The sequence below is a fragment of the Sinocyclocheilus grahami genome, unplaced genomic scaffold, assembly GCF_001515645.1.
Source record: "Sinocyclocheilus grahami isolate Dianchi unplaced genomic scaffold, SAMN03320097.WGS_v1.1 scaffold999.1, whole genome shotgun sequence".
NCBI lineage: Eukaryota > Metazoa > Chordata > Actinopteri > Cypriniformes > Cyprinidae > Sinocyclocheilus > Sinocyclocheilus grahami.
In genome coordinates this window covers 102727-123629 of record NW_015506178.1, presented here as the reverse complement: position 1 = coordinate 123629, position 20903 = coordinate 102727, and the positions used below count along the sequence as shown (strand labels likewise).

General features: G+C 34.1%; 1 protein-coding gene across 2 annotated transcripts in view; it reads left to right on the top strand.

Annotated features, from left to right (window-relative positions):
* Positions 1-20903, top strand: part of LOC107565386 (tyrosine-protein phosphatase non-receptor type 13-like) — a 95889-nt gene that overhangs the window by 68701 nt on the left and 6285 nt on the right. The window contains exons 20-41 of one of the 2 annotated variants that reach the window (XM_016250602.1): positions 27-86; positions 1584-1673; positions 2844-2951; positions 5479-5610; positions 5768-6198; positions 7943-8086; positions 9123-9216; positions 10182-10267; positions 10365-10518; positions 10645-10859; positions 10948-11046; positions 11920-12275; positions 13415-13568; positions 13715-13870; positions 15007-15178; positions 15553-15763; positions 15894-15979; positions 17904-17965; positions 18394-18549; positions 18635-18800; positions 19212-19298; positions 20132-20238. In XM_016250602.1, coding sequence (XP_016106088.1) covers positions 27-86; positions 1584-1673; positions 2844-2951; positions 5479-5610; positions 5768-6198; positions 7943-8086; positions 9123-9216; positions 10182-10267; positions 10365-10518; positions 10645-10859; positions 10948-11046; positions 11920-12275; positions 13415-13568; positions 13715-13870; positions 15007-15178; positions 15553-15763; positions 15894-15979; positions 17904-17965; positions 18394-18549; positions 18635-18800; positions 19212-19298; positions 20132-20238 — 3326 coding nt within the window. The remainder of the gene's footprint in view (positions 1-26; positions 87-1583; positions 1674-2843; positions 2952-5478; positions 5611-5767; positions 6199-7942; positions 8087-9122; positions 9217-10181; positions 10268-10364; positions 10519-10644; positions 10860-10947; positions 11047-11919; positions 12276-13414; positions 13569-13714; positions 13871-15006; positions 15179-15552; positions 15764-15893; positions 15980-17903; positions 17966-18393; positions 18550-18634; positions 18801-19211; positions 19299-20131; positions 20239-20903) is intronic. The other variant, XM_016250603.1, reaches the window with a different exon arrangement.

The following is a 20903-nucleotide window of genomic DNA, read 5'->3' as shown; positions in this document are numbered from 1 at the left end:
TTGATTAGTTTTTTCCTGATCTCCAGGTGTGAGCATGCACAGCTCTGGAGTGCCCTCTACTCCTGCCTCCTCCATAGGAATCACTGCTACGCTGTATAATCATTTAGCTTTGTGTAGCACAGCACAGCTCTGTGTGCTTTTCTGCCTGTCATCTGTTTCTTTTCAATGGTCAAATTTAGTAAGTCCTAAATGTTGGTTGGAAATGTCATGTCCTGGTCTGGCCCTAAAACACAAACATCTGCTAAAATTGCAGTGAACTTTACGTGAAGCAAAACAGGCCTGTTTTTAATGTCAACAACAGTAGTTTACCTCGCAGTGACACGACCTCCGCTTAATCAGAGCTCAGGAACCCAAAGTCTTACGAGAACTTGCCAAATCCAACATGCTCCGGATTGCTATGTCTTCTCTGGTGTTTTACATGGCATGGAGAACATCTTTTCAAAAGCACTGCTCTCTCGCACGGACACTTGGCTCAAGTTTCGTTGGCGTCTGTCTCTGGCTCAGACGCATTCTGCTTCGCTAAGCTGTGTGTTTTTTAGCAGCTCTGATATACGGCTGTGTTGTGGACTAATCTCCCTCATCCTCGAGAACGAGCTGCTGGCCATGGATGTTAGTATAGCACATCAGAGCTGGGCCAAACATAAGGCCGTCCCTTCGCACCAAGACACTAGTTATGAAAGATTAGCCCAGCTTATGGAGAGCTGTGCATGTGTTTGATATGTTTAATGCCAAAATAAATACACAGAGCAAGCGTTCGCCTGCTTTCACTAGCTCTTCCCAGTTCTTCAACTTGTTACATCACAGATGTATACAATACTTCCTAACTATTCTGTATTTGATCAATTCAAAATGCTACATTTTTTTCAAGTATACATATTTGTTTTGTATAATTATTAATTTTTAAATACAAAAGAATTACTACATTTGTGTTCTGTACTAAATGTATATAAAGAGCCAGATAATAATAGTAGTAAGTAAATAGTAGTAAAAAAGTTAGTTAACTAAAATTCTAGTTAACTGAAAGAAATTAAAAAGCATTTTTTATTTTTTAACAAATTTATAAAAACTATACAAACATATATTTAATTAGACTTTAAAATGATAAATGATAGACTATCTATCTAAGCCACTTTATTAGTTTATTTATTTATTTGTTTGTTTATTAAAGCTATTTATTTATTTATTAAACCTATTTTCTTTATTTATTTATTATAGCTACTTATGTATTTATTAAAGCTACTTTATTTATTTATTTGTTTATTTATTTATTAAAGCTACTAAAGCTAAATTATTTAAAAAATCATATGAAATTAAATGTATTACAAAAATTACATGCTACATGACCCCTTTAAAATTAAATGAAAGATAATTGCAGTGCTCATTTTGGTCTGTAGAGATTTTTTTTCTTCAATTTTGTGATGCTTGTTTTGTTTTATTTTGTTTGAAAATGTGAATAGGATTTTACATTTTTTATTGTGTTTGTGATGGATTGACCTTCTGAGAGTTACAAAGTGTCTTTGTATGAATGAACACTCTGTTTTAAAACCCAGGCCTCTTTCCTTTTGGTATTTCCCCACCCACAGACTCCTTGAAGAAGAAAGTACATGCCTTACCCTCCCCAGAGCAAGAGATACAGACCATAAATCTGAAGAAAGATGTCAAGTATGGGCTGGGTGAGTAACAAGACCCTCTGCTGTAGAGACGGGTTCACATGTCCAGTCAGAATGGAACTCTACTGACACAGAAATGCTGTTAAACGGCCGGATTATCGACAAACATATATTTAATTAGACTTTAAAATGATAAATGATAGACTATCTATCTAAGCCACTTTATTAGTTTATTTATTTATTTGTTTGTTTATTAAAGCTATTTATTTATTTATTAAACCTATTTTCTTTATTTATTTATTATAGCTACTTATGTATTTATTAAAGCTACTTTATTTATTTATTTGTTTATTTATTTATTAAAGCTACTAAAGCTAAATTATTTAAAAAATCATATGAAATTAAATGTATTACAAAAATTACATGCTACATGACCCCTTTAAAATTAAATGAAAGATAATTGCAGTGCTCATTTTGGTCTGTAGAGATTTTTTTTCTTCAATTTTGTGATGCTTGTTTTGTTTTATTTTGTTTGAAAATGTGAATAGGATTTTAAATTTTTAATTGTGTTTGTGATGGATTGACCTTCTGAGAGTTACAAAGTGTGTTTGTATGAATGAACACTCTGTTTTAAAACCCAGGCCTCTTTCCTTTTGGTATTTCCCCACCCACAGACTCCTTGAAGAAAAAAGTACATGCCTTACCCTCCCCAGAGCAAGAGATACAGACCATAAATCTGAAGAAAGATGTCAAGTATGGGCTGGGTGAGTAACAAGACCCTCTGTTGTAGAGACGGGTTCACATGTCCAGTCAGAATGGAACTCTACTGACACAGAAATGCTGTTAAACGGCCGGATTATCGAAACACACACACTCACACACACACACATATACACACACACATATATACACATACACGACTCTGGCAGGAATAAGCGTAGTGTGACATAGTGCAGAGGTCTGGCAGTCCTCACTGCTCACACACTGTGATTAATGAATCCCACTCCAGGAGAGAGAATGTGCTGTTTTACATCCGTCTCGGATGGTGACCTGCACTGAAATATCTTATCAGGATTCGGTCTGAATAAGAGGTTGTCTATCACTGATAAGAGAAATACATTTAGTATATGCACAAATGACAGTTTCAGTATAACATCGTTGACTCTGGACATTTGCCTTTTTTTTTTTAGCAAGATACAGTAGAGTGAAGTGTGTGGTTTGTGTTGCGCTCAGGCTTTCAGGTGGTAGGTGGAGAGAATTCTGGCAGTCAGGACCTCGGCACAATCATCAGCTCCATCACACCAGGTGGACCAGCTGAGATCAACGGCTGTCTGAAACCAGGTATGAAAGTGGAGAGGAGTGGTGCTTTCACCCTTGCTGCTTTATTTTTATGTAGTTGTTTGAATTTTGAGATTGAAAGCGTCATCACTTTTAGTGGAGATGTTCACAGAATTCATAGAAATATGTACATAAACTTGCTAAATTAAAATAATAATAAAAAAAACAATCAAGCTAAAATATGAAGTTCATTTGCAAAAACCGATAAATGGCATTTTTTTTAAAAAATGCCATGCATTATTTTCCACATATAGCGTAATCTGAACCCTAAACGCGTTTTGTCAAAAACTCGGATAGCGAGTTCACGTTTTACTGCAGAAGCCGACAAGCGCTATTGTTGTTTTTGAACAGAAGCCGATAAATCCATTTTAGCGAATCAGCGCACTGTTTTCAGGTCAGGTGACAAGGCTACTTTCACTTTGAAAAGACGTGCTAGCTGAGAGGAGTTTTGTCAAAGCTGACTAAAAGTGATCGAGGATGGATAATTTCGATGAACTTGATGAACCTGTGATATCTTCTTCAGGGCGAAAAAGGAAAATAAAAGCTGAAACGTTTTCACGGAACTTTGCAAAAGCACCGCGTTACAATGGTGAGGGAAAAGCTCTGTGTATTGCATGTAATCACATCCATACAGTTTATGATCACAACAACAACAACATTTGTCAGGCATCTACATTGTCATCTGAGGAGATTACAAAGTTTAAACGAGTGTTTTTTTAAACTCTAAAACATGAAATGTGGAGTTATCTGCTTTTGCCAAAAAACGAACTTTTAATATGTAAAAAAAACATACTTTCAATGAACTTTAATTTAGTAAATTACCTATTTATTAGTTATTATTGCTTAATCAAAACAACCCAACTGCAGTTTGATATTACTAGGAATACGCAAAAAAAAAGTTATTAAAAAGAGTTTATCGGTTTTTGCAAATGAACTCTTCATATGTTTTCCCTCTCAGTAACTACTGTCTGTAATACTTTAAATATCTGTGGAATAATTTTAAATAATTTTAGAATACTTTTATCAAATTTAAGGAATGCTTTCCCATACACTTTTGAACAATTCCAGGATGATCCAAAAATTTTTTTGAACATTTTAAACTGGTTCAAGGACTCTTTGAATGATTACAGAACATATTGAATGATTATACAGTGCTTTAAATCATTTTTGTATGTTTTAAATGATCCTTAATGCTTTAAATAATTAGATGTCTTTAACGGCACTTAGAACTCTTTAAACGACCACAAATTCTAGAGCACTTTGAGCAAATTTTTAATTGTGGAACATTTCCAGAACTCTGTAAATGATTCTAGAATCCTGACTTTTCAGTATGTTCTAAGCATTCTAGACTCATTCAGTGTGATTGAAATGATTCTCTGTGTATTGCATGTAATCACATCCATACAGTTTATGATCACAACAACAACAACATTTGTCAGGCATCTACATTGTCATCTGAGGAGATTACAAAGTTTAAACGAGTGTTTTTTTAAACTCTAAAACATGAAATGTGGAGTTATCTGCTTTTGCCAAAAAACGAACTTTTAATATGTAAAAAAAACATACTTTCAATGAACTTTAATTTAGTAAATTACCTATTTATTAGTTATTATTGCTTAATCAAAACAACCCAACTGCAGTTTGATATTACTAGGAATATGCAAAAAAAAAGTTATTAAAAAGAGTTTATCGGTTTTTGCAAATGAACTCTTCATATGTTTTCCCTCTCAGTAACTACTGTCTGTAATACTTTAAATATCTGTGGAATAATTTTAAATAATTTTAGAATACTTTTATCAAATTTAAGGAATGCTTTCCCATACACTTTTGAACAATTCCAGGATGATCCAAAAAATTTTTTGAACATTTTAAACTGGTTCAAGGACTCTTTGAATGATTACAGAACATATTGAATGATTATACAGTGCTTTAAATCATTTTTGTATGTTTTAAATGATCCTTAATGCTTTAAATAATTAGATGTCTTTAACGGCACTTAGAACTCTTTAAACGACCACAAATTCTAGAGCACTTTGAGCAAATTTTTAATTGTGGAACATTTCCAGAACTCTGTAAATGATTCTAGAATCCTGACTTTTCAGTATGTTCTAAGCATTCTAGACTCATTCAGTGTGATTGAAATGATTCAAAAACGTACTGAATGATTCAAGAACACTTTGAATAATTCCAGAACAGTGTTAGTATAATTGAGATACTATTATAGTTTTTATTAATTTTTATTTTATTTAAATTTTTTAAATTTTTCGGTTTTAATTAAAAAATAATTGTTTTTGTGATTTTTTTTTTATTATTATTATTATTAGTTTTTTATATGTTAATATAATTTATTAATTTTTATTATTAGTTATTTTAGTACATCAAGTTAAATTAAATAAAAAGAATGTTACCTTGATAACTAGCTCAAATAAAAATATTTTTTAGTTAAATTATAATATGTTGTAGGATGCTTTAAATATTTTAGATTGTTCAGTATAAGGTTGCTAACTCCACATTTTTGCATTTCTTGAAGGTGACAGGCTGTTGAGTGTGAATGATGTCAGTCTGGAGAGCCTGTCACATGACACTGTGGTGGAGATTCTGCAGAACGCCCCTGATGATGTCACACTGGTGGTCTCTCAACCTAAGGAGAGACTGTTTCCAGGTAATTAATTTATCAAATAATATATTGACTTTGCATGTGGCCGTTTTGTAAGAACTATATAAACAATGCAGTGCTATTTCACCAGAATAGACTTTTCTGGAGAAATGTGTTATCTAGATGACTATACCATAAACAAGCCTGTGTTTGCCTCTCTTAGACTCTCCTTCAGGAATCCATCACTACAAATCAGCCACACAAAATCAGGAAGTAGACGTCGACTCTTCCTCTGAAGATCATACACGCTCCCCCAGCCCTCCTCCTGCTGCCTCCAGCAAAACGTCTCCTCCTCAGTCCATTCGACAGGGGAGCGTCAGCTCGCAGGACTCCAGGACAGAGAGCGCCGGCCTCCTGCAAACAAATCTCAATGGATTCCATCGCAACGTTTCCACCGAGGGTTCTGCACCCGTGCAGTCCATCCACACTGACAGCAAACCCTCTGTTGAAGCTACACCACCAGCTTTACCCCCTAAAACCAGAAAATCCAAAGTGCCAGACATTCCTAAAGAGCTGGAATACTCAGACAGAGGGGATTCGGACATGGATGAAGACACATACTCAAGTAGCCAAGAGAAACATAAGACTACAAAGGTAGAATCAGTCTCTGTAGTGGTTTAAATGAACTTTGACTCTCACCTCAAGGTTTTGAGTTTCTAGTCAGCATCTGTTTGATATGAACTTTGAGATGTGTGCTTTTTAATCTTCACAGAAAATATTAAATTGCTTTTTGTTGGAATAATAGGACTGTTCTCCCTTGCTCATTCCATCCCTCCTTGGAGTTCCCCACATGCCATGAGATGCAGAACATAATTTAGGATTTTTTAAGTGTATTTTACATTTACACTGTGGTCTAACCAGGTGTGATCAGACAGGTTTTAAACAATTAATTCAACATGTTTAGTGCCACTTGCCAAGGAAAACAATGATGATAGATGTTTTATTACCTTTCTAAGCAGTTTACCTTTCTAAATGTCTCAGACTTGTGTTGAAGGAGGTGTTGAAGAAGGAGTTTGGAGTCAGTAAGATTTTTTTAATGTTAATGAAAAGTTTCTTATGTTGACTAAGGCAACATTTATTTAATAAAAAAATGTATTTTGACCGCAAAACAGTAGTATTGTGAAATATTATTACAATTTAAAATAGTTTTCTGTTTTAATATATTTTAAAATGTCATTTATTCCTGTGATGCAAAGCTGAGCTTTCTGCATCATTACTCCAGTCTTCAGTGTCACATGACCATTCAGAAATCATTCTAATATGCTGATTTGCTGCTCAAGAAACATTTATTATTATTATCAACAGTTGTGCTGCTTAATATTTTTGTGGAAACCGGGATACGTTTTTGTCAGGATTCTTTAAAGGGGTCATATGATGTTGCTAAAAAGAACATTATTTTGTGTATTTGGTGCAATGAAATGTGTTTATGCGGTTTAAGGTTCAAAAAACACATTATTTTCACATTATATGAGTCAGAACAGCTGGCATTGTAGTCTACTCTACCAGGATCAGGAAACAGTCCTCCATAAAATGTGCTGCACACATCTGAATATTTGGGTTGAACTGTTCTGGAACAGTGTTGTAAATACAACTTAACCACTGATTTCTAGTCGTGTCCTCTTTTGGAAGGCCAAACAAAGTAGTTTCACTTTCACAACGAAACAGCGTCACACACCGCGGCCTTGAGTGAGCGGAGGCTGGTGGGCTTGAGAACAGCGTATGAATAGAAAGCTCAAAAGAACAGCATTTATTTGAAATAGAAATTTTTTAAATACAATACAATTTTTTTTTTGCATAATTGTCTTTTAAAGTCACTTTTGATACATTTAATGCACCCTTGCTGAAAACAAGTATTAAATTCCTTCAAAAAAATAAAAAATATATATATCTATACTGACCCCAAACTCCATAGAAACCACATAGGAATGGTGTTGGACCAATGAAAATTCAGTATGGGCAGTGCTAAACATCACAGCCGAGTGACTGAAAAAATATTTGTCAATAAATGCCATAAAGTCTGTGCAGATCAAAAACTCCTGGTTAGTACATGGTGTATCTCATATTGAATTTTATATTTTTACAGTTCCACATTTCTTAGACCTAATATCAGCGTTTAGGTTCAATACATAAACTTCAGAGTCACACAAATGTCAAATATCATTGAAAACATTCTAACTGCTTGTGACCGTCCCTCGCTCCCTTTCTGCCCAATTGCATTTCTGAATGTAAATGCAATGCCGTTTTTGCATGTCAACACCATTAACCTCTGACCCCTTGACCCTTGCATGTGTACGGCTGTGCACGGCCTTGTATTTACCCAGCTCTTCTCTGTTTACAGGGGGTTTCTCCCAACACCGTCACGGAGACTTTAAGTGCTAATAGCCCAGAAGTCAATAGCCTCCAGCCTGGAGATCTATTTGACGTTGAGCTGTCCAAAATAGACAGCAGTCTGGGCATTAGTGTCACGGTACTGTTCGGAAAGGTTTCCGCTCTCTCTTTTTTCTCCTTTGACTTACTTTTTGTGTGCGTGTGTTGTTTTTGTGCCCATAGCCCTCACTCCTTTTTGAAGCTCCTCGCTTGGCTTCAGTTTTGGGAAAGTACATTTGGCTCTTTGCATGCAGATTTTTACAGGCATTTGAATTGGCTCCTTCACTAACGGTAAAACCGAAACACAGTAGGTAGAGCAAAATGCCGAAACACTCACAACCAAAACAATATGCCACATTTACAGTTGTATTGTGTTCATAGCAGAGAAGCACTAATGCCTGCATGGATTTGCATTCGCTTGTCTGTGGTGTGATTTTTTTTTTTTTTTTTTCAGTTATCTTTTTTAAAATTTATGATCATGTGGTGATATGTAGACCTTGTGATTTTATGATTTAATTTTTTTTTTTAATTCAGTGTTTCAGAATACTGCAATGAAATGCATTAATCATCAACTCAAGAAATCAAGTGGTTTGCTTTGTAAGGATGGGTGATGCTGATTTTATTAGATGGTTCAATCTAGTTCAATTGTCATCATTTGAAAATGGTTCACTCATAATCTAGAAATTATATAATGAGCATGTCCAATTGATTTAAATTGGAAACCCAGCTTAGTAAAAAGCGTTTTCGGTTAAAAAGCAAATAGAGTTTTTTTTTTTTTTTTTTGTTGTTTTTTTTTTCAGTTATCTTTTTTAAAATTTATGATCATGTGGTGATATGTAGACCTTGTGATTTTATGATTAAATTTTTTTTTTAATTCAGTGTTTCAGAATACTGCAATGAAATGCATTAATCATCAACTCAAGAAATCAAGTGGTTTGCTTTGTAAGGATGGGCGATGCTGATTTTATTAGATGGTTCAATCTAGTTCAATTGTCATAATTTGAAAATGGTTCACTCATAATCTAGAAATTATATAATGAGCATGTCCAATTGATTCCTTAATACACGCATAGACTCAAAACACAGAGCACAGGCATTATTTCCCATGATGCCTTTCTTTATGGGTATGTTAACATGTTTGTCTGTCTCAGGGCGGATCAAACACAACAGTGAGGCATGGAGGGATATACGTCAAAGGTGTCATTCCTAAAGGAGCAGCTGAGCTGGATGGGAGGATAAAGAAAGGTAAAAATAAATTATATGTACAGTTTTGAGTATACATTGTTGTACTGAATGTAATTTATGCAGATTTTATTTAAAAAATCAGACAGTTTATACATAAATATATATATATTTTATTTTATTTTATTTTTTACATTTGACAGAAATAATGCCATAATGCATAAATGCATAAAAAAATTAATAAACACATACAAATTAATAAATGCATAAATAAATTCTTAAATAAATAAATAAATCTGTATGGTGCTACCAAATAGGCGTTTTTGGCTTTTGACTCTTGCTTTCAGTGTATATTATATAATATATAATTTATATTTAAAAATGCAAGATTAATATCCCACAAACCTAAGTAGGACAAACAGTTTAATTTAAGTAATATAATATAATATAAAATGTATAGTGCTGTCAAACGATTAATTGTGATTAATCACATCCAAAATAAAAGTTTTTGTTTTCATAATATGTGTGTGTACTGTGTATATTTATTATGTGTATATATAAATACACACACATGCAGTATATATCTTGAGAATATTTACATGTATATACATTTATATATTTATATTCTTATATTTTATATTATTATTTAAATATATTTCATATATAAACATAAAATTTTTCTTAAATATATACATGCATGTGTTTGTATTTATATACATAATAAATATACACGGTATACAGACATATATTATGTAAAGAAAAACTTTTATTTTGGATGTGATTAATCGTTTGCCAGCACTAATAATTTATTTTTTTAAATGCAATGTTAATATCCCACAACTCTACGTAGGACAATCAGTTCGGACAGTGGATGGATAGTAATATAATATAGTGTAATATATAAATTACATAATAATAATATAATATTTTTCATAATTTGGTGGGTAAAATACAAATTTTTTCCTTCAACAGATTCCCAATTATAAAATTACAATTCTGTAAGCCTGAGTGTTGATTTTGTCGTACAGGTGATCGTGTGGTGGCTGTGAATGGGAAGAGTCTTGAAGGAGCGACTCACAAACAGGCTGTAGAGATGCTGAGAGACACTGGACAGGTGAGAACTCTGGGTCTGAGGCTGCACTGTGCCCCCTAGAGGACTGTGCTTCTCTGAAAGCTAACCCTGTTTTTGAAAAATAATTCCCACTGTCTAGGTGGTGCATCTGTTGATGGAGAAAGGTCAGCCCCCAAAAGACAGTATCCATGCCCCTCTGACCCCACAAGGCACTTCTGAACCTCAGAACGCAGCCGCAGAGGAGCCGCCACCACCACCTCCAAAGAAAGCAGAATACAGCTTCATTACTCCAGGTGTGAGATGAAATCGACACACTTGTTGATGAACATATGAAAATGTGCTAGAGGTTAAACATGTGGGCTTTGTTATGAACTTTGGAAGAGTAAATCGATGTCCTCTTTCTTGTTTACCCCCTCTAGAAAACACATTTGAGGTGGGTTTGCTGAAGAACACGTCCGGTCTGGGCTTCAGTTTCAGCCGTGAGGAGAACGTTCCCGGAGAGCCTGTGGGCTCCAGCATGGTCCGGGTCAAGAAGCTGTTTCCAGGGCAACCCGCAGCTGAGAGTGGCCGCATCGAAGTGGGCGACGTCATTCTACGTGTCAATCAGACGTCACTCAAAGGACTGTCACAACATGTGCGTTAACCCTTTATTTACTACATTCTAAAACAAAATATGTAAATAGCATTATTAAAAAGTCTTTTGTTCTTTGGTGTGTTGTCAGGAGGTGATCTCTGCTCTGAGGGGCACAGGACAGGAGGTGACCCTTCACTTGTGTAGACCTGCACCAGGGGTCTTACCTGAGATGGACCCTGCCATTAAAGTAAGCATAATATTCTGCTTGGTTTTCACTCAAGAATATCAGGAAAAGACATAATGCAAATTACAGCTACACATTCCACGATAAAAGAAGGTGCCAGCACAAAAGACTAATATATTTTGGGTCTTTATTTTATTGTGTTTTTTTATTTTAAGGAGTGTTTTGTTTTATTTGGGGTTAGGGTTTTGTTGTATGTTGAGTATTTTATTTTTTATTAAATTGTACTAAATTAGAGTTTTATTATACATTTTTTATTTTAGTATTTTATTTTATTGAGTATATTGTTTTATTAATTTATTTATTGCATTTTTGTTTATTATTAATATTGGTTTTAATATTGGTTTATTTAGCTTTTTTATTTTATTTTGAGTTTTGTGTATTTCATTTTGTTCTATTTTTATTAAACTGGGTTTATTTGTTTATTTAGTGTTTTTTATTTATTTTAATTAGTATTTAGGGTTATTGTTGTATTTAATTTCAAGTTTATTTTATTTTGAGTATTTCATTTTATTTATTTAGTTTTGAGTTTTATCCTTTATCTTGAGTTGTACTGAGTTTAGAGATCTATTTTGTGTCTTTTTATTTTTTTATTTTGAGTCTTATTTTGTTTTGATGTTTTGTTTTGTTTTATGGAGTTTCATTATATTTTATTATTTATTATTTATTTTTTTAAATTAGCATTTAGGGTTAGGGTTTTGTTGTATTTAAATTTTAGTATTTACATTTCATAAAAAAATATATTGCAATTTATTTTATTAAATCTTTTTGCTATCTCAGTTGCTCTCCAGTGGTCCACCTCAGTTCTTACATTAACAGCCTACCTGTTTTGCGACATTTCACATCTTTAAAATAAAATCTAAAATTGACCGTCCACAGACTCCCGTACCCTCTCCACGAAAGGAACCCTGTCCCAAGCCCCAGCCTGATGCCAAGACGAGCTCCCCGCCTCAGACGGAGTGCCCTCGTGCAGTGGGTCCTGTGGAAGAGGCTCTGGAGAGGCTGATGCTGAAGTCGCCCAGTCGCAGGGACAGTTACAGCGACAGCACAGACAACGACGAGCTGGAGGAGGCCTTCAGCCCCACCAACCTGGAGCAGGCCAGTCAAGCCTGGGACCGGAGTGTCTACCAGACCCCCATGGGAAGACTCCCATACGAGGCCGATATGGACGACACCATACGATCGGCTTATTACTCACCCAGACAGTCCATGTCTAGACCAGATGTCAGCAGAAGGTCAGAAATTTATTCTTTTTTTTTTGTTAATATGTGTTTGCATATAAGATCCTCTAATAACTTGGCTTTGTCAGTGTAAACAAGTCTTTTAGAAGTAAACACTGTTCTTGCATAAGCAGACTTGGTTGTTTCATGTAATTGGGCCCAGGTTACAGAGTTCAGGTGTGACGGCACTAATTCTCTCCTCTGGGAGTGTTTTGCTCAGTCTGTGTCATGTGACTGTGCTGCAGTGAAACACTTGTTTGCACTGCTGATGCAGTGTGATAGAGATCTGTGGCTTCTTTTGACTGAAGTTAGCTTTGACTTATTTTTTCTGAGCAGAAATGAAAATAATAAAATGACAGAAACAGGTCTATATGTTGTATTAACCTATTAATCTGTAAGAACTGCTAGTTTCCAGCATTTCCAAGTTTTATTTTTTTTTGTTTCATTTCAATGTCGATCTCAAAGCATTTTATTTATTTTTTTCTTTTATCTTTAACTTAACATTAGGTTTTTTTTATGTTTTGTTTCTTAGTTTCAAGGCCGATCGCATGGAGCACTTAATTTTCTTTCTTTCTTTTTAACTTTTAATATAATGTGTTTAAATTTTGGTTTCAGTCAGCATTAATCTCATAAAGCATATTTTTTTATTAAAATGTTTTATTTCATTTTTAATTTAACAATTGTTTTTTTCACATTTTATAATTGTTTTTATTTTTTTGTGTTTTTTAGTTTAAATATCAATGTCAACGCATTTTATTTCACTTCTTTTATTTCACTTTTTTCAGGTTTTATTTATTTATTTATTTTTGTTTGTTTCATAGTTTCAATTCTGATCTCATAAAGCATTTAATTTCATTTTAATTTAACTTGTTTTTAACATGTTTCTTAGTTCTTTCAGTTTTCTTTTTTGGGTTCTTAGTTTCAATGTCGATCTTAAGCATTATATAGTTATTTTAATTTTAATATTTTAATTTAATCTCAAATTAAATTACCAGAAAAAATAAAAACAATAAAAAAAATGTGATGATAAAATAAAATTATGAAATAATATATTGATATTCCTTCTTTTAGATGGAGCACCTCACATTTTCTCAATATATGTCACGGAATGCATGTTAATTAATTATGTTCCATTTCATGTCTGTGTCCTCCAGTGATTTGGACAGCTCTGCAGTTCGTATGTCATCTTCTCCAGCCCTGCCTGAGATTGGGATCCTGAGCCCCAGTCCAGACCCTCTTCCTCCACCACTGCCAAACCCGGTTAACCTCTGTCTGCCAGATCACGGCCAGGAGGAAGAGTTCATCCCTGTGAGTGACCGTTAGCTCGACAAAAGCTTGATTTCTGTGTGTTATTTAATCCAAATGATCTTCTTTTGACAATTTGTAGTGGAATATCTTGCGTGTCTTGAAGATCTTCTCTGCTGTGATAAAGACAGAAATGTTTGTCGTTTTAGGAGGTGGAGCTGAAGGTTTCTCTGGTGAAGTCTGATAAAGGAAGTTTAGGTTTCACTCTCACCAGAGGGAACGACAACAATTGCTACATCCATGACATTATCCAGGACCCTGCTAAAGGAGACGGCCGACTGCATCCAGGGGACCGCATGATAATGGTACAGCATCGCTAATGGGTCTTTCCTGTTGCTATGCAGAACTATTTGAAAACTTGATGTAGCTAGTTAAAGAAAGTCATATTTATTTGTTTATTTATTTATACATGCATACATAGATACATAGAAAACAATACATCAACAGAAAAAAAAAAAGTTTTCAAAAATGTTCTCAATTTTCTTTTTAGATTTTTAACCTCTACCAATATATTTTGGGTTGGTAGGATTTTAGGTGTTTGAAAGTAATCTCTTGTGCTCACCAATGCTGCATTTATTTGTTCAAACATTCTGTAAAAACAGTAACATTGTGAAATATAATTACAATTGATAACTGTTTTCTAGTTTGAAGAACGTTTATTTAAAATAGAAATCTTTTGTGACATTAAAAATCCCTTTACTGTCTCTTTTGATCAATTTAATGTGTTCTTGCTGAATAAAAATATTCATTTATTTGAAAAAAAAGTATATAAAATATTTGAATGATAGTGTATGTTTTTTTATTTAATGCTGGTCATAGGCAGGTAGCAGTGTTATTTTAGTATTAGCATTGACATGTTATTATAGTTTTTATGAATATTTTTTAAATAGTTTTTTTTTTACATTTTCTTTTTTTATGTTAATTTTAGTTACATTTTTAGTAATTCAATTTTTTTTTTCAAAATATGTCTGTATAGTTTTTATTTACTTTTTTATTTTCCGTTAAACTAAATGACAAAATAAAAATAAAATCTAAAAAAAATACAATATTTTAATTTAATTTAATAATTCAGTATTTCAATTTTTTATTTTTGTTTTTATTTGATTTCCGTTAACATTGATTTTGTTTCAAATAATGATATTTTTAAATGGTTTGTAGTTTTAGTTTACTATAATAACCATGGCAGGTAGTATATAAAACCTTGGGATTTTAGAGAGCATTGTATTGGACAAATATTTTCATACTCACCTGAAAACAAGACTAATCAATACTTTTATCAATCCATTTTCTTGTTGATATGTTTCTTAAGGTTTAATTTTATAAGCCTTTATCAATACACTACCATATAAAACTAACACATGGACTAAAAGCTGCAAAACTTCCATTTTAATCATATTTTACACATTGTAATGCATCTTCACTCATCTACCTCTGTTTATAGGTGAATAACACAGATGTGTCCGGCATGAATCACACCGAGGTGGTCAACCTGGTGCGTGCCGCCCCCAAAGTCGTGGACCTCGTGGTGGGCCGCATCCTCGAACCTCCCAAACCACCAATAGAGGCCCACCTCCTTCCCGACATCACGTTTCAGTGCCACGACGAGTCCTTAGGTAATGGAAACATCAACGTATATGGTAACCGATCCTCTTTACCACTCAATGCCTTCGGTCTTCTCAGAAATACCCAGAATCCTGCTGGGTGAGTGGATTCTGCCGCATTTGACCGATTTGTGTGGAGCATTAGTTTTATCTGACTGTCAGAGGTCAACGGGGCTTTACCGGGTCACACAAAAACACAGATATCCATCAGAATAAACACAGCCCACCTGCGTTTCACTGGAAAAATGAGCTCATGGGGTTAGACAACACACCAGATAAGGGTGTCAGGTTTCAGCCCTCTGACAAAAAAAGCAAAAGAAAGAAAAACAGAAGCTGGCGTTAGGGTTAGCGTAGCTAAGTGTTTGTTTTCTGGGCGTCTCTTGCAGGGCTTGTTCTCGATGGAGGAAGTGACTGTGGGTTGGGCGTGCTGTACGTAAAGGACATCATCCCAGGATCCGTAGCCTCTGCGGAAGGCAGCTTGAGACACTTGGATATCATACATTACATCAACGGCGCTCCGACGCAGGATCTGACCTTGATTGAGAGCCGCAGACTCCTGCAGCTGTCACTGAGGAATCTCAGTCTCAAAGCCACCAGGTGAGTTGCTCGCTTCACCTTGACAAAAAACACTTCCATCCATATTACTTTCAGGTGTTGGAAAGATACTTATGTGATGATATGTGTAACACTTCTGGACGGATGCCACTATCTAACTCTATTTCCGTAGGGATGGGAAGCCTGTTTTTCCGGGTGAGGAGCAGATTTCATTACTAAACAATAATGTCAGTCCTAAAGTCTCACAGAGTATGAATGGTGAGTGTATAAACTAGTAGTAACTGCACAATTTTATCAAAATTGAATCTGTAGTTTGGGCTCAGTTGGATTTTATTGTTGTCGTGTTTGAAAGAAGTCTCTTACGCTCACCAAGGCTGTGTTTATTTGATTAAAAATGCAGTAAAAACGGTAATATTGTGAAATATTATTTCATTTTAAAATAACTGTGTTCTATTTGAATATGTTTTAAAATGTGATTTATTCCTGCAATGCAAAGCTGAATTTTCTGCATTATCATTCCAGTAACTCTTCAGTGTCACATGATTCGAAACAGATTTGAGACATTATTTAGAAACATTTTTATATCATCATCAATATTGAAAACAGTTGTGGAAACCATGATTTTTGTACAGGATTGTTTAAATAAAAAGTTTAAAAGCTTGCATATATTTAAAATAGAAAACATAAATGTCTTGAATGCCACTTTTGATCTATTTAATGCATCCTTGCTGAATAAAAGTGATAATTTCCTTTAAAAAAAAAAAAAAAGTCATAATTACTATACTCAGATTCCAAGACAAATTGTGAAGACTGATATCAAAACTAAAATAAAAGGCAATAAATTTCAAGCAGTTAAAGACATTATAAATGTAACGTTTCCATTGACTTACACTGATGTAATCTTGATATAATGTAGGGCTGTCGGGCCGCATTATGCAAATATTTCCACATAGTGAGGTAGATATGTGGGGGCATGTTAGAACAAGGGATTTTAGGGGGGCGTGGCAGAGTCTTAACTTTGATAAAGAATATCTCTTTGGATTTGAGACTTTAGTCTTTGCAACTTCAGGGATCTTATCTATGCACAATCAGCTTGTAACACTCCAAAGAGAGAGGAAAACTTGAAATCGCATCATATGACCCCTTTAATGTTTTTGTTAGCCTATCCAGTTGAACCTACTAGATGCAGCGATGCTACATTGTTCATTCAAATATTGCGGGGAAAAAAGAACATCAATACAGAGATGTTGTTTACGTCAAAAACAAAACCAAACCGTTCACACAGAACACATTTATCACATTTTCTAGAGGGACATCTATCACCGTTGCACTCACGTCTCGCACAAAAGAGCCGCATGTTTAGAAAGACGTGTAAAATTTATGTAAGTTCAACTTTTTAAAAACATATCTCGAGACTTTATGGCAGTTTTTCCCCATCCTACTGCATCTCAAGTTTTTAAATGAAGAAAGTACTCTTTGTGATTGATTTTCGGTCCTTTGTATTAAACTATACATACATGCATGATTCTGTTTTGTTTCTAATTGATTAAGCAATTTTAATTATATAAGGTTCATAAACATTATTTTAAACATTTTTATTTTGTATAATGTATAAAAATTTATATTTTTCAAAGATAGTCGTGTTATTTTATTATGCTTTGAAGAAACGTGCATAATATTTGGCTCTTGTGGCCTCAGGAGAGAAGCCAAAAGCTTTTCTTCACCCTAACTGAAATTCTGCGTTTTAAATTTGAATATAATTCGAATATTGATAATATTTAAGCACAAAATTCTAATTTAGTTTTTCAGCCATTTTTGACAGCCCTAGTATAATGTAACCGTCAGTGAAGATGTCATCATAATATTTGCATGCTGAATTCTGATTTGCTTTCTTACTTGCATATTTGCATACTGAATTCTCATAGGTCATTTATGGTTTAAAACAGGAAATGCTAAGCTAGTTGTTATATTATATTAGCTATATAGCTAATGTCACCCCTTAACTATGGTAAAATCACTGTAAGGTGTGATCCAATGCATATTGCTTTAATTAACGGTATCAGTTGTTTACTTTTCTTGTGATTTGATGGCATTCTGATGCTCTGGTTAGCAGCGCTGTTACTCTTCTGGCTGTAAGCTGAGTAAAATACACAGTGGCCTCATTTCTCTCTTTGTATCATAGGTTATCTCCATAGCAATGATCGTAATGAATTGGAGGCCCTCTCCGGTATCTGTCCCGCTGAGGTAAGGACCTGTAGAACTTCTGGTAAACTATTACCTAATATTGATCGGTGCTGCTCTGGCTAAATATTTTATCACTAAATACACCGACTTCAGAAACAGAAACTCTCAGGCTTGATATCATCGTACAGGTGCTGCTGTTCTGTGGCGTGTGAGACGGGACACAAAGGGTCTGAAATTTAAACTGAGGCAGGTCACACAGACAGGTCCGATTTCTGCAGTCTGTTAGTTACAAGAGGAACGGGTGAGAGGAATTTGAGTCGATTTTTAGGAAACACCGCAGCAGACGGCACACGTTGAGGCTTCTTCTGTCTTTGAATTGATTGTAATTGCTAATGGGATTTCATTGTCAACTTAACACCAATTTTTCCTCATCTCATTCACATTCTGCATTCTTTATTTCACTCTTTTCTGGTCTAATGTGTTTACAGGAGCAGATTGTGAAGCTGCAGTTGGATAAGCCGCCAGCAGGAGGCCTGGGCTTTTCTGTGATTGGTGGAGAGAAGGGTATTTTTGTAAAGTCCATCACCCCTGGAGGCATCGCAGACACCGTGGGCACATTGCAAGTTGGCGATCGTTTACTGAAGGTCAGTAACCAGTGTTTTTTGGAAAAATGCAATATGTTGTTGTTTAAGTTCTGAAAGCTAATTCTGTGATTGTGTTTATGTGCAGGTGAATGAGGATCTGATGATCAGTGTGTCTCACTCTAAAGCCGTCACCACCATCCGTAAAGCTAAAGGCTTGGTGCACCTCATCGTCTCCCGTCTTCCTGACCAAATGCCCAACACGTACCTGGGCTTTCTGCCTCTCAAATCCAACGGTGTGAATGGCAACAATGGTACGGCCAACAATTTCATGTTAATTCATATTTATATTGTATATTTTAAAAATAAAAAATATAAATATACATTTTAAAAATAGTATATAAAAATATACATTTTAAAAAGTATTATAGTAGATATAAAAAATATATCTACTAAATATATGTATAGTTTAAATTAAAATATTATCTAAATAATTTTCAGTATTAAAATATTTATTTAATTATATAAATATTTTTATTTTTATTTAACAAAAATAGAGTTCTTTAAATTATAAATAGAAAACATAACATTTATTTTAAACAATTGTTATAATTTGTGTCAAAACGTATAATATAATACAATTTTTTGTTTTTATATTGCATAAAAAAAAAAGTAATATTTTACAAAAATCATTTACAAAAAAGTCTTACAAAAATCTGTTTCAGATGTGAGTGAGGACAGCGGTGTGAAGACAAAAATCCAGACGCCATCAGAGCAAAGCAAGGCCAACCCACCTCCCCTCCCTCCAATAGGTACAGTAAAGATCACATGACCAGCCTGATTTTAGTATCGAGATACTATTATAGTTTTTATTAAAATGTTTAATTAGTTTAGTTTAGTTCAATTTCAACTATCATGTATTAATCAAATATTATTATTATTATTATAATTTGTAGTTGTAATATTTTGGTGCATTACATTTTTAACATAATACATTTATTCAACATTAATAAAATAAAATAAATAAAAACATTTAATTTAATTTATTTTATTTTAAGAAAATATATTGCATGTATACATTTTCCATTTTAGTAATGAATGTGTGTTATCAATTTTGTTTTCATTTGTATTCCTTTTTTATTTCTGTTTCTATTCATTTTTTTTTTTTTTTTGTAAATATTTTAAAGTATATTTTATTTAAGTTATTTTAGTTTTTTGTGTGTATTTTTAGTAAGTATATTTTAGTAATTTCACTTAATGTTTATTTTATTTCAAGTAAAGTTATTTCATGAAAACGTTTTTGGTAGCACTTTATTTTATAGTTCTGTTCCGTGTGTATATATTATATACTTATTATATCAGTTACAATAACTGGGTAATAACCAGGTACTACCCCTGAACCTACCTCTAAACCTAACCTTAACCCCTGTAGTTACCTTATACTGCCGGTTGCTTCTTGGTTAAGTACACTGTAAGTACACATACTGTAAAATAAAGTGTAACCATGTTTGTTTTTATGGTTTTTGTTACCTATAATAACCCCACATTACACATCATTCTGGCAGATGTCTCATCTGAATGTCACCTGCAGATGTGAAAGTGGAGTATATTTACATGATCATGACTGTGTGTGTTTGTGTTCTAGACTATGACACTGGCTCTCTAGAGAAAGGGAAGGGAACAGAAGGAAGTGGTGACCTATCAGAGGACACAGACTGTGACGGCTCATCTCTGCCGGAAGACTCCCCAGAGGTACAGCCATCTGTAATCAAACTTTGAATATCGGCATTTTTACAGCAGACAAACTGATCTGATAACAATGGACTTTGAGGGTGATTGTATTGACTTGTAAAACAATGCATCTGCTTGTCTGAACTACAGTGGGGGAAATAATTATTTGATCCCCTACTGATTTTGTAAGTTTGCCCACTTACAAAGAAATGAAGGGTCTATCATTTGTATGGTAGGTTTATTTTAACGGATAGAGAGAATATCAAGCTAAAAAAATCCAGAAAAAAACACTGTACAAAGGTTATACATTGATTTGCATTTCAGTGAGTCAAATAAGTATTTGATCCCCAAGCAAAACTTGGTGGAGAAACTCTTGTTGGCAAGCACAGAGGTAAGATGTGTCTTGTAGTTGGTCACAAGGTTTGCACACATCTCAAGAGGGATTTTGTTCCACTCCTCTTTAAAGATTCTCTCTAAATCCTTAAGGTTTCTTGGCACCTAAAAGTTTCAGCTCACTCCACAGATTTTCTATAGAATTAAGGTCTGGGGACTGGCTAGGCCACTCCATGACCTTAATGTGCTTCTTTTTGAGCCACTCCTTTGTTGCCTTGGCGGTATTTTGGGTCATTGTCATGCTGGAAGACCCATCATCCATGACCCATCTTCAGTGTTCTGGCTGAGAGAAG